A 17070-nucleotide genomic window follows, 5' to 3' on the forward strand; every position below is an offset into this window, starting at 1 on the left:
CACGTTTGTTTTCAAATGGTTGCTTAATTATAAAAATTGGAGAATAAAGAAAGAAAAATGTTGGGATCAACTAAGGGAAAGAATAGGAAAGAGAGATTGAGATCTTAAATTTGTAGTCTTTTCAAGTAATCTTGTTCATAATTAAAAAAAAAAAAAAAAACACTTTAAAATAGAATTGACAAAATAAATCTTAGTAATTGACTTTTTCCTATTGTTCTATTGTTGAGGAACCTAATTTTGGATATATAATTGTGTGATTTGTATTGAACTTCAAATCAGACTAGAAATATTCATATTAGAATTTTTAATTCTCGTTCACTAATTGCTTATTATCATTAAACGTGTATTAACAAAATTTATAAACGGTTACGTATTTTAAAAAGACACGATGAGACGAATCTAATAAGATCTAATTTGATAATGTTTTTTTCCCCATATACTCGTACATTAGTTTAAAAATGCGGTCAAATTAATACATTTGAGCAGATTAAATTAGAAAAATTCAAATGATAACAAACCATATCTGAAAAATTCATATCAAAGCAAACAAAATTAATTAAAATTTGATAAGTTACTTTGTTCAATACATAATATTATTGGTCGAACGATTACATTGGGACAATTTTATTGTTTTTGATTAATTTCAACGAGAATTTCTTAAACAAACTAAAAACCCTAATTAGGCCTGGTTCACTTCACATTATTTTGTTGAACTTTTTTTTTATTTTTTGAAAATCAGGGAATAGAATTATATTAAAAGAACTAGCTTAGGACCCGTGTCATGCACGGTAAGTCTAATTTAATTTTTAAAATTAATTAATTATGTCTAACAAATAAAATTTGATAAAACATGCACATCAAAAAATATATAGAAACTATAGTGTCATAATCTACATTAAAAGGCAAAGTAAAAATTTTAATATATAATCTCATGTTAGTTTTAGATAAAAATAAAATAAAAACGTTTTGGTAATTTGGACATCTTTGGAGAAAGCACATTAATGAGGAAATCTAAATATTCTTTCTCCTATTTTATCTTTACTTTTTTCATTATATTTTTATCTCATATTTCACTTAGGTAAATTGATAATGTCTTTGTCAATTTTTTTTTTTTGAAGAAAATCACAAAAAAAAAAAAAAAAAAAAAAAAAAAATTAAAAGTTGAATAAATTCCAAAAAATATTTAAAATTTAGTTATTATTGCTTCGTAAGATTTCAAATCAATATACCAAGAATAATTTTTTTTTTTTTTTCTTCTTCTAATGAACCATCTATTGTACAACTATAATGATAATTCATTAATGCTAATGTTAATATTGTATTTTTGGCTTAGTTATTTTATACTCTCCACCATATTTTCGAATATTTTAGATAAATTATATCTTACTTAATTTCTCCCTTAAGTAAAAGGTCTCAAAATCTTGTGTTACTACTAAAAGTGATCATGGGTTGGTTAGACATTCCTAAAAAAGACTCGTTTCAAGTTACTGGAAAGATACTTAAAAATGAATTGAAATAATGTTTAGCAAAATCTAATTTATGGTTACTTTTTTTTTTTTTTTTTTTTGGCAAATTCAATAATACTCCATTTAAAAGATGATAAAAAATAAGTTGGAATAATATTTTAGGTAAATGTTTATGAAAGAAATATGAAAACTAAATAACAAAAGAATTTATTTGTTATAATGATAATACAAAAGATTTGGAATAATATTTGTATCAAATATCTAATATAGGTTAAAAAGGAAGGGGGAGTTTTGGAGAGAAAAAACAGCACCAAGTGGTGACACGTGTCAATCTTGGTGTTTGTTTTAGTATTAAGCTGTTGATTGATAATTGATTATTGATATTCGCTAAAGATTGGAAGCTTTGGGGAAAATCATCTATACTAATACGTTCGCAATTAACATTGTTTTCCATCGAGCTACCAAATGAGCAACCGTGACATTAAATTTAGAGAACAAAATGATTTTTGCTGAACTAAAATATTTTTTTTACTGAACTTTATTACAAATATTGTATGAAGTTATTGATTTTTACTTAGGGCCTGTTCTCATATGTTGAAATTCAGTTCAGTTCAGCTGAGTTCAGTAAAATATTTATTTTATTCAGTTCAATTCAATTCAATTCAGCTGAGTTCAGTTAATGGACATACCCTTAAGTACTAAGTAGTAAAACTAATTTTTACTTTTTATTATTATTTTTTGACGGGTAAAAAACTAAAAATCGACAGACTATACTCCAGTATGCCTCACCTTCCGTGGTCCGCAACCCCTCTCAGGTCTCAACTAAGAGAGAATATATTCAGATTCCACGTTGGCGCTGCCTCGCTGCACTCCTCTCTCTCCCTCCTTCATTGAAGCGCACTTGAATTCTCCATTGAAGCGCATTGTAAGCTTTCTCTCCTCCATTGAAGCAGCTTCTCAGGTAACATTTTTTTGTTTTTTCAATTAATCATTGAATATCAATTTCAACTGTTGATCGTTAATTTGATTGTCATTTTAGGGTTCTTCTAAGTTGGATTGTTGAACTATTGGTGTTTAATAATAATAATGCTATACAAATTTAATGTATTTTTTTTAGCCTAGTTTGATGATTGTGTCAATTTTTGCTGCTAATGTGTTGCTAGGATCTATTCTTTAATCAAAGGCGATTATAGATAAAATGAAAGAGATTCAAAATTGTACTGAATTTAGTCAAATTCGATTTTAATTTTGTTCTCAGAAGTTCATCATTCAGCAATTTTTTTCTAAGTGATTTGAATGAGAAAAATTACAACCATTTAGCAAAATATCATGAAGGAATCCTTATTCATATTTTTTCGAGTGATTCGAATGAAAGAATTATAACCATTTAGCAAAATCTGATGAAGGTAACACCTAATCAAAGGGCGCACTCGAAATCAAGGAACAATGTTTGAATGGAATGCGTAGTAGTGTAGTACTTATATAAGATGGAAGGTTGAAGTAGATGACTCTATTCTCTGGAGGCTAGAATGGTTTTTCGTAATCAGTTAATCAATTTTAGTCTTTAAACCTGTGAGAGAGCATTATAGCAAAAGATAATTCAGAACAGTAGCCATATTGACATGTCTAAGACATAATATATTCAAATTAATCGATTATTGGACTATGACAAACCTAGTACTTGTATTAGACTTTAAAATTAAGTTGAAAGTATTTTATTTTGCATGTATTTTCATGTAATTATCAAGCACAAATGTGGAAATCAGGACTAAAGATCTATGAACTCTTGATACTTTGAACGTCCGGCCAGATTAAGTAGATTTTGGCTCATGTAAAACATACCCTACATATGCAACTTATAGAATGTTGAACTTGTGGGACCCAATATTTCACTTAAATTTGAACTTTTTTTTTGTTTTATTTTTTATTTTTTTTAAAATTTACCCCTATTTTTATCTTGTCACTCAATAACAAAAACAGTTATTAAAAATAGTAATATTTCCATGTCCTTACGTAGAAAAAGACCGATTTCTAGTCTAAAAATGGAAATATCATTATACATCTATGAAGATCTATTTATCTATATATTTAATCTTCTCCCTCATAAAGGAAGTCGTACAAAGATAGATATAGTTATGTTAGTTGGTCCTCTGATCCATCCATTTTATTATTTCTAAAATTCTGTTTTTAGACTTATTTAATAGAAATTCCTAATTTTATGATATATACTACTCCGTTTCTTATTATGAAGAAATATTTTGTGTATCACAAATAATACCTTTTTTTGCACATAATAAGAAACGGAGGTAGTAAATAAAGTGCACCTCACCTACAAAATGCGCGTGCCTTGCGCCTTGGCTCCATGGACTTTTCTGCCTTTGTGCGCCCTTTAAAATCAAGTCACTTATTTAATAAAGGTTGGTTATAAACTTATAATTCGATTACTGAAATGCTGGAATATGCTATATAGTGAGAAGAATTTAATATGATAATTGAGTCAAATTTTGTTGCTAATATGTTGCAAAACCCTTGGATGTTAGGACATAATGAAATTGGAAAGTTCTTCTGACGGGCCTAAGAATGCAGAGAAGCAACAACTGAAGAATGGTAAAAATGATAATGCTGGAAATGGAAAAGTGAAGAAGGGATTAGGATGGATAGAATGGTTTAAAGGGTGGTATGATGTGATTTTTGAGATGCTATTTCAGCGTATTTCTGCTAGTCATCTTCAAAATCCTATGCCTTTGCCTCCCATTGAAAATCTTACTTGCATTGTTACTGGATCCACCAGTGGCATCGGTCGGGAAATTGCCAGGTTTCTTTTCTTTATGTTTTTATTATGTGATTTTCTTTCTTATTACGAATTCAATTGTTGTAACTTTGGGTTTTGGAGATTTCGGTTGTTGGATTTTATTTCGGGGTGTGATTTTATTTAGGTTTGTTGAAGTGAAATTTATGCTGTATTTGGCGCTGTTTTTATGCTTTATAGTATAAAATTAAGTCCTTAATTTATTACTGATGGCTACTAGGTGCTGTCTTATGTTGTATGTTATAAAATCAAGTCTTTTGTTCACAATTATGATGGTTACTATGCTTGTACTTGTGGACTTGTGGTTATTGCATACTGACATTGATTTGAGCAAAACCTGGATATCTACTATGCTTCAACTGTTGGCTTTTTTGTGGTTATTTACCTGGTTTCTTGGTGTATATCCTTTGGAAGATGTGCTAGTTCTATGAACTAGACATCAAATATACTTCCTGCGTTTCTTTTTAGTTGCAACACTTTCCAATTTTGGAAATTTTTAATTACTTGCAACACTTTCCATTTTGACAGTTCTTTCTCTCCATCTCTCCTGCCCACATGGGTCCCTTTTATTTTTCTCGCTATCCCTCTCTTCTTCAAGAATTGCCTAGGAGACCGTGAATTTAAAAGTGTTGCAATTAAAAAAAAAAAGCAGAGGAAGTATTACTCTTAGCTGTGCATAATTTCAACACATAGTACTTCCACTTCAGCAAGTACATAAGAAAGTTACAATGTGGTAGGATTATGAATAAGGTTGCTTTTCTTGTTGTCAGGAAGAAAACTTGTTCTCTAAGACAATGAGGTATAAATGCTATGACTAATTCACTGTTTGAGTCCCCTAGTCCTATGCTATAAGTAATATCCTTTTGTTTCAATTGTATGCAACATATTTGTGGTAAGATGACACGGATGGAAGGGAAATGGCAATGAAGAGTTAAGTGATGGAGGTGAGACTGTGAAAATCTTCTATATTGGTGATATTTGGTGATAGATAGTCATCCATATTGGATTTGTTTGATCTAGACAGTACTTTGAATATCTGTTCTTATACTATATGAATGAGTTAATAAATGAGCTATAAATCACTTTCTTACCCCTTGTTATGTGATTGTTTTGTTAAAATTATATAGGCAACTGGCAGAGGCTGGTGCACATGTCGTCATGGCTGTAAGGAATCCTAAAGCTGCTCATGAGCTGATCCAAAAATGGCAAATTGATTGGTCTGGGAAAGGCCTTCCTTTAAATATTGAGGTACCAAGAACTTGTCAGATTTGTCTTAGATGTTTCTTGTTTTTGTTACCTCATTTATTTTATTAAACAGAGTTGGCGACCCATTTTGTTGCGAGACATTGCGAAGTGTAATTCTTTCTCATAGTTTTCCTTATTGAAAAAAGAAAATATTATTTTGTTGTTGTTGCTGAATATGTGTTAAATTATTACTTCTTCTGTTTCTTTTTAGTTGACACGTTTCTGTAGTCACATTTAATGCACAAATCCAAACGTTAGTATCTTTGGTTACTGATAAGCAAAAATTATAAAAAGTTGATATTTAGTAAGTATATGTTTCTTTTAAGTTGACACGTTTCTGAAGTCACATTTAATGCACAAATCCAAACGTTAATATCTTTGGTTACTGATAAGCAAAAATTATAAAAAGTTGATATTTAGTAAGTATATACCGTAACGAATCTAACAAGACCCCACATGACTATATTTTATATAATGTATAAATCACAAAATACAGTCAATAGAGAGTGTGTGAATAGTGCTAAAGTCAAAACATGTCAACTAAAAAAAACGGAGGTAGTATATTGATCCTTAGCATGTACTGTGATCTTAACTTGTAAGTAACAATAAAACATGCCTTTCTTTGTTGTTGTTGTTGTTGTTATTAACCATAGGAGTCTCAATATACATCCAACACTACTTTGTTCCTGAAAGATATCTTTTTAATCTTTCCTCTGTAGGTTATGGAACTTGATTTGCTGTCTTTGGACTCTGTTGCACAATTTGCAGAATCATGGAATGCACGATTAGGACCTTTACATGTACTAATAAACAACGCTGGAATATTCTCCATTGGAGGTTTGTTTCCTCATTATATCCTTTCTATTGAGGTTTGTCATGCTTTTTTCTATGATTTTGTTCATCTACTTGCTTTTCTGCATCTGTTTCCGTGTATTTTTTCGAGGAAAGCAACCTTCTTGTATATGGAGAACTTTTTGTATGGTTGTATCACCATTCTCTTTTGTCTTGAATTACTTCTGTCATCCCAAATAATTTTTTGCACTTTCCTTCTATAAAGAGAACATTTCTTATGGTTGGATCACCATTCTCATTTTTCTTGTATTACTTCAGTTATCCCAAATAAGTTTTTGCACTTTCCTTCTCATGTATCCTTAATTAGTTTTTACACTTTACTTTTGGAAATGTCTCACTTTTAATATAATAAATCTCACTCCCACCATTAGAAGATAAGGTCCTACACTCTCACATTTAGTAAAAGAAATCCTCATATCTTCTATCATATTTACTTTTTCAATTAAAAAAAAAAAAACCCAACTATTTCATATCACATCTTGTAAATCGAATAACAATTTTATTTTTCTTAGTGCAGTGAGAGCGCATATAACATAGATGGGATTATATAGGTATTGTTTCTGAGAAGAAACACTCGAAAAATGTGGCTGGGGTACCCATCTAGTGGGTCGAAATGTCGAACCAAGTCCTGCTAAAGTGAAGAGTGAGCTACCTTGGGGGTGTTCTGAGAAACCCTCTTCGACGCTGAAATGGTCTGTAGAGAGAATCCGATTCTCCAGTTTTTGATATCTGAATATGATGCAACAATTGATTATGCATAGGAAACTGTGGGGGTATTTCCCATTATAATTGGTAATTGTAGGGTATGGAATCAAGTGGAGTAGGCCCTTAAATGGGCTCCGTCAGTTTTGAGGTATAGCCAGAGATTTGTAGCAAGAGTATATTAGTAATTTTCTTGAATAGGTGGGTCCTACCACTCCATCAGAAAGGGAATCCAAACAGGTACCATGCCCCTAGACTTTAATTAACTTAACTAGTTGGCAATTTGGCAGCCACTAATTAATTAATCAAAGCCTTAATCCAAAATAACAATTTATCATCATATTTGTCACTTAAAATATTGTGACTTTAGTGTGAAGACTAAGTTGGTAAGGTTAATACAATTCTTCTATAATGAAAAAGTGGAATCGCTTGAGATGTGTGTTGTGGCAGAGGAAGGCATCCTTGCGTTACAACCAATGAATATTACTGAAAACACCTTGTTCACTCAAGTCCAAAGCAACACTAAAGATCATTTTATCCTAAATCATTCTTGTGAGAAGTCTGGAGTTCCACCCTTCTAAAGACATCCAACCTGGCTCTACTTTCCAGTGTTTTCAGTTGATTTTCCCTTTGGCTGTGACATTTTTTTTTCTTTTTAATTTTTTTATTTGCTTTTCGAGCTCCAGTTCAAGGAACTTGAAAAGCCTATAGGGAGCATTGGCCCAGTGCAGTCTGCCTTTTTAGAACTTAACTGTTAAACAAATGCTACAAAGCCCTTGATTTTCTGGACAACACCATTATTCACTGAGAACTTGTGAGAGATTTTTCTATATTCTCCAGCACAAGGAACCATTATACAATACATATATGTTCGTTTCAGCCACAACAGCAGGAGGTTTAGCAGCCAACAGTCACTGGACACCACTATACCAAACCGGCTTTCAGTAATAATGAATCAAGAAGTTCCTTTAAAACACGAAATTGTTAAAAAAGAAAAAAGAGATATATTAAAGGACATGTAACTGATGTAGTGCTTATTTGAGTAATGGGCTAGAAGAAAAAAAGTTTAACTGATAGTTCTCTATGTTTCACCAATGAACAGAATTTTGATATGGCTTTGAGTCCTCTGACATTGCCACTACATAATAGAATTGCTTGAGCGTAATAATGGAAGCTGTTATTTCTATACTATTATTTGTTGCTTGTTTTTCTAGACAAGATGCTAAATGAGAAGATTATTAGTAATGCTCATAATTGTGGGATAATGTGATTTGTTTTGCCTATCAAGTCATTAGTTTTGGGTGTCCTTTATAACTTATTTGCCACTACATATATAGAATTGCTTGAGGGTGCTAATGGAAGCTGCTATTGTTATACTATTACTAATTGCTTGTTTTTCAAGAAAATATGTCAAGTCATTAATTTTGGGTGTCCTTTATAACGTATTTGCCTCTGACTTCTTTTTTAATTCATTTTGATTGTGTTTCTGTACTTGATGCTTTAAATCATGCAGTTCAGTTCATTCTTCTGTTTATGGGGAATATTTTTTGTTGATACAGAGCCACAAAAATTTTCAAAGGATGGTAATGAAGAACACATGCAAGTGAATCACTTGGCCCCAGCGATGCTATCAGTGTTGCTTTTGCCTTCCCTTATTAGAGGCTCTCCAAGTCGCATAATCAATGTGAATTCCGTGGTAAGTTTTAAGATATCTTTGATACTTTTGTCTGGATAATGAGTATTTACCAGGCTATGATTGATTGTTGGATTTACCCTGAGTCCATCAGACAATAATTGTGGGTAAAAAATTAGAACATGATTGCATACTGCATCTTCTGGAACTACACATGATTGACTGCACTTTCGGTCTTGAAATTAGTTTAGAGATGAATTATATTGAGATTTAATAAGATTGCCTCAATTTCTATGCTTTTGATATTCTATTAATTGATACTATCTCCATCCCACAAAGGCACAAAGAACTTCCCTTCCAAAAAAAAAAAGGCACAAAGAACTTTCCATTTTTCCTTTGAATTGGGTTCACATGATTTGATAATGTTTTCCAATTCCTCCTCATCTCTACTCCCTTATAGCATTATGGTCCCACTTTCTCTCACCTCAATAGGAAAACCATAAAGAATACCCACTACCTAATTTCTTAAAAACTAATTGGTCCATTGTGCAAAGTGCTATTGAATCATTTCATTACTCAATAATTGCTCTAATTACACTAAACACATAGGCTTTTGGGAATATTTGTCATGCATGTTGTCATATTTTTCTGTTATTATAGTAGGAAACCGTGCTTTAATAGAGAGCGGCATTTTAAATTGTAGATGAGAACTGTAGTTTTGGTAAGTTTACTTTTTTGGGCAACTAATTAAGGGCATGTTCTATTTATCTCATTCACTTAAGATAAGTTCATGAAAATTTTCTAAGAAGGGTTGATAAGGGTTACCCAAGTTCAAATCCCAACTTAAATAAGTTCTGATAAGGTCTAATAAGTTCCGGAGTTCAAATAAGTTTAATTAAGATAAGATAAATTAAAAAAATGAAAAATTAGGTGAATAAAGTAATAAACACACTCTTAATCTTTTCTTGGCCATCTGTAATCATATTGATTGAATAGTTTCATTGAGGATTTTATGACCCATGGACCTGTGTTTCACCTGTTGGAGCTGCTATCCTCATAAGTTTTGCTGGAGAGGTGTACGAGTGCTTTCCCTGACTTATGTTTTGCAATTTGTTCTTGTAGATGCATTCTGTTGGTTTTGTTGACCCTGAAGATTTGAATGTTGTTACCGGAAAGAGAAAATTTACAAGTTTGGTGGGATACTCAAGCAGCAAACTTGCTCAGGTTTACTTAAACTCTTATTTGCATTTACTTTTTTTTTTATTTTTTTTATTTTTTTTATTTTTTATTATTATTTTTTTTTTATTCATGAGTTGGCAGTGATCATATTTGCTGTTGATTTTCACCTTTTGTGTCTTATTGTTGACAATGTTGGAGACAATTTCATGTTCAGACGTCAGTGAAGTATCAGTCTTGTTGCTTATTTATTCATTTTCATCGTTGTAGACACAAAGTTGATAGTAGACATTATTCTGAAAAATGTTAGTCATAAAATTAACCATGGCTTTGCCTTAGTTAGTATAACAACTGATACTACTGATAAAATACAAGCTTTTGAGAGGATTGGTCTCCCCTAAAAAGCAAAACTACTAAAATAAACTCTCATTAGTATTCATCTTACCCTTCTTTCTCACTACTCCTATAGAGGTGGCCATCAAGTTATTCAATTCGGGTTTGGTTCGGAACAATATAGGTCGGCTCATTATGAGGTTAGACTCGTCGGGCAGATTTTGGGTTCAGGTTTAAGTTTATGTCAGTTCAGATTATTTTTTGCTCTATTAGAATAAGCTTATATTAATAAATTAATCATTATTGGGTACATTTATTATTGGGTCAGGTCGGGTATGGGCCAGGGAGAAAAAATGATTCTGGGCAGACCATTGGGTTGGGTATTTTGGTTCAAGTAGTCGGGTATGGATCAATTTTGCCTACTGTATTTTCCTATATCTTAGACAATTATGATTTTCTTTTCCCTGATTAATTTCTAACAACTTCTCATCTTATTCCTCAAATTATGTCGAACAAAATTATAAAACTTTTACAAGATATGTGGATAGAAGATTATGTGTTTTGGTCAACAATTTTTTAGCAGGATGAAGAAAATTGAGAGCTTAAACTCTAAAACCCTTATGTAATCCTTATATGTTAGGTTTGTGATATTATTGCTCTTTGTTGCACCTGTTTCTTTTATTTGCACTCTGGTGGGGATTTAATTCAAGGTTCAATTAGTTGGCCTGAGGCTTATAGGAAAAGCATGTAAGCCAAGGTAATTGGATTTCTATATGGAGCATGTTGAAATAATATTTCATGCATTTGTATTACAATTAATTGCTACTCAAGGACTCAGTTTTGTGTCTTTCAGATCATGTTTAGCAGTATCTTTCAGAAACGGTTACCAGCAGAATCTGGCATTAATGTTGTTTGTGTCTCGCCAGGCATTGTTCATACCAATGTTGTAAGTACATGAACTCAACTCTTAGCTCAGCTTGACCATGTGTTTGTTTATTTTTGTCACTCTTCAAACAAAGAAAGGGAGTGTAAGTCGCTGATTTCTTGCAGGCAAGAGATCTTTCCAAAATTGTTCAAGCTGCTTACCATCTGATACCATACTTCATTTTTAGTCCCGAAGAAGGTTGGCTTTCATACTTTTTACTTGTATTTTCTGTTGAGCTTGTCCTTTTGCGAGTAACATTGTTGTGTCACCAACCTTGCATGCTGAAATATGGCTGTATGATACATGTATGTCCTTAACAGCCTGTTTGGTCAGGGGTAATAAATGGTGGTGCTGGGAATAATATTGGATATTGATTTGTAAGTAAAATCAATGACCTTGGTAAATTGGTGATGCTAGTTCACCCTTCTCTTCTTCCCAAATTTTCATCACCATCCAATACCACTAAATTTATAGAAAATAAACAAATAACTAAATTGTTGGGAATGAGACTGCAAAACTATGGACTTTAGGATGCTATCTTGTCAAGTTGCACGCAAATTTATTCAAATTACTGTTAAGAATAACCAGCTATAAAACGTGCCAGATAGATATTAAAATAGTATGAATATCACCAAGCTGCTCTACAAGAATATGCGGAGTTTTTTGGGAAATTATATATGTTATCCTTTTAACTCTTGACAATTCTATCTTGTGAACAATATTTAAGTCTTTCTTTTCTAGTTAACATATTAGTATATTATTCTAATTTTGAATACCTAATCAGCTGTCCTATAGTGAATTCAGCTGTTAGTTTTACTGTTAAGTGCTTACATGATATGGTTTTATAAAGTTTCATGTTATATAATCCCATCTCTACCACCCTTCAGGACTCCACCACTGTCAGGCCATCACTGTCACTAAGTCATTTGCTTGGGCTTACTATCTGCTGTTTCATCCTGTATTTCCTTTTCTTCTTCACTGCTCCCTCATCTCTTTCTTTCCTTCAGAATCTGTACTTGCTGGCATTTCTTTGTCGTCTCCTGGCTCTTGCTATGATATTTTGATTTGAAACTGTGTTGTGAAGCAGGCTGCTTGGGCTTACTATCTGCTGTTTCATCCTGTATTTCCTTTTCTTCTCTCTCTCTCTCTCCAGTGGAGCTCTTCCTTCATTCTCTCCTTCAGAATCCATACTTATTCAGGCTATGAGTTTGTGATTCAATACTATTTTGTCATTAGTGAAGTAGGATGCTTAGGCTTACTGTCTGCTGTTTCGCTCTCTATTTCCTCTTCCTCCCACTGCCTCTGGTTCCTTTCCAGCTATTTTCGCCTACTTATTTTCACTTTTTTGGCAAGTCATTGCAGATACTGTGACACTTGTCCATGGTTGGTTGGTTGAACTTCAAATCGTTAAGAATAATCAATAATTAAGGGCATCATCAACCTTGACAAATTGAGTAGTTTTTATAGTTGTGACTAGTGTAGTGAATTCTTGTTTTTTTTTTAAAAATTTCTTGATCTCAGTATTGTTCTTATCTTTTGTATCCACATTTTAAATTTGTAGTCCATTGTAATCTAGCTCATGTTCTTTGACTATAAGCTTCATTAGTATGTATGTACTACGGAGTAGTAAATACGAAGACAAATTTGAAGTGAAAAAAAGTTTGCTTCTGAAGACGCCAGAAGACTTCTGAAAAAACTTGTTTTTTGTCTGATTTCTGAGTAACCTAATTCTTTCTCATAAAATATTTCTTTAACAAAAAATACTGCCATCTGGAAATTAAATGGTACTCTTACAATTGCAGGTTCTAGAAGTACCCTTTTTGCTGCAACTGATCCTCAGATTCCAGAATACTGTGAGCTGTTAAAGGCAGATGAATGGCCTACTTGTGCTTTCATTTCCCAGGATTGTCGCCCTTCAAATCCTTCAGAAGAAGCACACAACATTGGAACTTCAACCAGGGTTTGGGAGAAGAGTCTAGAGATGATTGGTCTTCCTTCAGATGCTGTTGAGAAGCTGATAGAAGGGGAGGAAGTCACATGTCGCTATGGTCATCAACAGGAGTAGGTTTTTCCTGCAAAAACAAATCGAAAGGACAGCTTGGTCTTAGTATTGGTATTGGTACTTAGATACTTATGGCCTTATGAGCATAGCTGATCAACACGGCATTGTGTTATGAGAAGAGATGAGGTTTTGTCGTCTTGTCAGTATTGGGTAATGAAAGTGAATTTTAACACTTAATACAATATTATCAGTCAGAAGATTGTATTGTAAAAAGTCAAGGATCGGCCTATAATGTGATGGAAGTTGAGTGAGCTTCAAGTTGTGTATCGTTTGCAATTCACTTTTTAAGGGGCATCATGAAGTCATTTCTTCATGACTAATAATTTTTTTGCTGTCAAATACTGGTGATTAATGGAAAATGTTTTGCTGATTGTAACTTATAAGGATCCCTGGTCCTCACATTGTAATTGGCTAGTTGTGATTTGTGAATATACTACGTATATATTAATGATTCCTAGTTTGATGGTTTTTGCTTTAGAAATAGGTAGAAATTCTATTGAATATTGATCCTCCAAACCACCAACTAAAAAGGTTTTTTTTTTTTTTTTTTGATAATTACAATGGTAATATAAATCTACAAACCAGAGAAAATAATAACATAACTTTAACAATTAAAACAATACTATTTGGCATTCTTGGCACAACTCATACTACACATGCTTCAACCTTGATGAGTTGATGGCGTGAAGTAATTCACATTTATGTTTAGATTGTAGAGTTGATGATAAAACTTAGACCCATATGCAATTATGTTACTTTTCCAATTATAAGAAATTTGAGCATTGAGAACCAAAATCCCAAAAACTTTAGAACAAAAGCCTAAAATTTTTAATCTTCTTCGTGGGGGGATTCAAAAATATCAGGCGTTATCGGCCTGGCATTTCGAATTTCCTAGGAGTTTTTCATAGCCAAAAATTTACTTGCTCGCTGGCTATGATTCCTTTGTATTACGGTTACTCGTCATCTGTCTGTTGGGGACGGAGCAATAGATAAACACAAAATCAGTAAGAACTATAAAATACGGAACAACAAGAAAACAACATACAAGATTTTTACGTGGAAACCCCTCCTCAATAAGGGGAAAAACCACGGTCCGGATCTCCACAGACGAAACAACTTCACTAGCAATAATTTAGGGAGTACAATGAACTCTACTACAATTATCATATTAGATACAATGTATTTTAGGATAGTCTACACTAAGTACCCTTTAACGTTGGTACTTATACTAATCCTAAAATACCCCTCACACTAATACTGTGTTTGCCTCTCCATCACTTCTTCCCTCACTACTACGACTTTTGCTCTCCTTCACTAGAGGTATTTTGCTACTACTGCATTCTTGCTAGTATCTCACTTTGGTGGTGTGGTATACATTTTTGACTAATTAAAATTAGAAGTCAAAATCCCACGTAAGTCGATAATTTGACTAAAAAAAAAAAGAGTCGCCACTCTATTTTTGCCCGAATAGTGATGGTCTTTTTGTTTATGATCGTTTTCAAATAGAAAACGACATTGACTCCATTAGGTGAGGCACTGTATAAGTATGGTCTTAAGAAAATTAGAGATCTAGGTACGGGTATAAGTTAGGAAGATCGAACGTTTGGAACTCGTATCTTCCTCTGTTCTAACGAAGAGGCTCTTACTAGTACGTTGTTAATTGGTTATGGTTATTCATATACTTTTCCTTAAACTAATGCATAAAAACACGAAAGTTTCCACATTGTCAATCACACTCAAATTTAAAATAAAAGTGAAACAAACCTTACGATATATGGTGGGTTTGAGCATTAAAGTTGTCCTACGTACCGTTCATTGTGGGATTTGAATCCACTCCCGGATCAAAACCCTACGTAGTTCATACGAACATCCATTTATACATGGTCAAAAATTTCATACGAGGTTTCAAGAAGGTTTAATTTTTTTTTTGGGACGGGTGGTCGATCCGTATAGGGTCATTTGAATGAGGCCGAGCAATCTTGCTTTCAAGATGGAGGTCAATTTATTAAGGTCGAGGAAGTCACTAGAATCAGCGACACCATAGGAGTTTCTTTGAGGACAATGATTTTTGTTTGTAAAATGCGTTTCAGTTAACGACTTTATTTAGGGTTGACCAACTTCCAAAAAGAGATTGTATGGGCTTATTTTGAGTGTGCTAAAAAGGGCACTTTATTTGGTATGAATCGAGAAGAATACGAAGGAAATGTATTTGGATTGTATGAAATTGACTTATGCAAAATGGATATTCTATATGGCCTAAATCTAAACGATAGTTAGTGAATTAGAAACCTTAATCATGTTAGATTACGTAAGCGATCTATCAGAGATAATAAAACTTTAAAAGTATAATTCACTGTGGCAAATAGATCATCTTGTAACCTGTCATGATTGAATATTCTATTTTACCCTCTTATTTAAATGTAAGCCATAAACCATAACTCGAAAGATTTATTTTATTAATAAAATGATACAAGCATATAAAGCCATATTTTACTTAATTAAAAGTTAGTTGTCTCTTTATTAAGAAATGCATAAGGAAATTTTGCTCTTTCTGAACGATGATGAAATTAAAACTTAAACAAAAGTTTCTTAAAAAGTAAGGCATTCTGTTCATAAATAAATTATTTACAATTTTCCTTTCATATAGCCATAGGATATGAAGAAGACTTTTTTAAAAAAGAGTGTTAGTCTTGAAGTGATACATATGTGTCTCTTTATTATATGAGATTAATATTAATTTGAGGCATGAGTAATTCATAGCTTTCTAAGGACATTCACAAGTGAGGGGGAGTGTTAAAACCCATTATAGTCCACTTGTGAGTGTCCCACATTGGAGAAAGAGGTTAGGTGGTTCCACTTTATAAGGAAGAGGAGTTACTCCTACTATTGCCAATTGGTTTTAGTGTGGAAGCTCCAAAGCCTAATTTGTGGACCAAATTCTCCTTCTCCTTATTCGGGTTGCCTAGGCCAATTTCATGTTGTTTCAAAATTTAACAGATACCATAACTTATGTTATAACGGTATATGATAAGTCTTTGGAAAGGTATACAAGTCTTCTATAACATATCAAAAATTGGGATTCATCCAACCGTTGAATGAAAAGATAATGAATTTTCTTTAAAATCACTCTAGTTTGGAACGTTCATAGGGAATTGGGTGATAATGATCAAAATACTTCTAAATTGGCATAATCCTTTTAATGGTATGTTAAGGACAAACATGTAGATGCTCTGTAGAAAATTCTCCCTTTTTAGAAGTATTTGATATGCCAAATAAAAAAGTATTTTTGGTTGGGAAAAACAGCCTCAAATAAGTTTAACATTTTAATACCTTGTTTTGTAAAAATAATAAAAAATAGAGTATTCATCCTATGAGAACATGTGACCCCAATTTACAAAGCTTAAGGAATCTAATTTCTAGATAGTCAATTCAAATTTTATTATTAAAAAAGAATGTTGGTATAAATCGGAAAATGGACAGACCTATAGTAAGAAATTTGTGGTGTTACTAAACCTTAATGTCTGATTTTTTATGGATTGATTAAAATTTATTTTTATAAAATTCCAAGTCTCATACACTCCTAAATACATAAGATTACTGTGAAAATTTTATTTCTTTATTTTATTATGAAAACGGTTTTTTACATAAAAAAGTGGTCGATTATGGTATTTTGCTAGAATTCCATCATTCATTCTTTAGAGTTTCCTTATGCATTTTGTACAATTATCATTGCTTCAATTTCATACTCTACGTAATGATGATACATACAAGAAAAAAAAAAATCAAACTCAAACTCAAACTCGCTCGCAGTCGGTCAAATTCTATTTGGTTTCCAAATTAGGAAATCGGCACGTATAGTGCCCTAGG

At 32.4% G+C, this 17070-nt stretch overlaps 1 protein-coding gene across 1 annotated transcript; it reads left to right on the forward strand.

Moving 5' to 3' along the window:
- The first annotated feature begins 2273 nt into the window (after positions 1-2273).
- On the forward strand, positions 2274-13671 carry LOC145639057 (dehydrogenase/reductase SDR family member FEY-like). The gene is made up of 9 exons (XM_081690175.1): positions 2274-2427; positions 4007-4281; positions 5403-5523; positions 6240-6357; positions 8634-8770; positions 9830-9931; positions 11070-11162; positions 11267-11339; positions 12944-13671. The coding sequence occupies exons 2-9, from the start codon at positions 4013-4015 to the stop codon at positions 13204-13206; spliced, it is 1176 nt and encodes a 391-aa protein (XP_081546301.1). The 5' UTR covers positions 2274-2427; positions 4007-4012; the 3' UTR covers positions 13207-13671.
- Positions 13672-17070: the final 3399 nt, after the last annotated feature.

This window comes from Chenopodium album, chromosome 7 (genome assembly GCF_948465745.1).
Source record: "Chenopodium album chromosome 7, dcCheAlbu1.1, whole genome shotgun sequence".
Lineage (NCBI taxonomy): Eukaryota > Viridiplantae > Streptophyta > Magnoliopsida > Caryophyllales > Amaranthaceae > Chenopodium > Chenopodium album.

Excerpts from the sequence above, each read along its gene's own strand:
- LOC145639057 (XM_081690175.1), top strand. The coding sequence starts at position 4,013 with ATGAAATTGGAAAGTTCTTCTGACGGGCCTAAGAATGCAGAGAAGCAA. Across the intron at positions 11,163-11,266 it reads GCATTGTTCATACCAATGTT|GCAAGAGATCTTTCCAAAAT; the intron begins GTAAGTACATGA and ends GATTTCTTGCAG. Across the intron at positions 11,340-12,943 it reads CATTTTTAGTCCCGAAGAAG|GTTCTAGAAGTACCCTTTTT; the intron begins GTTGGCTTTCAT and ends TTACAATTGCAG.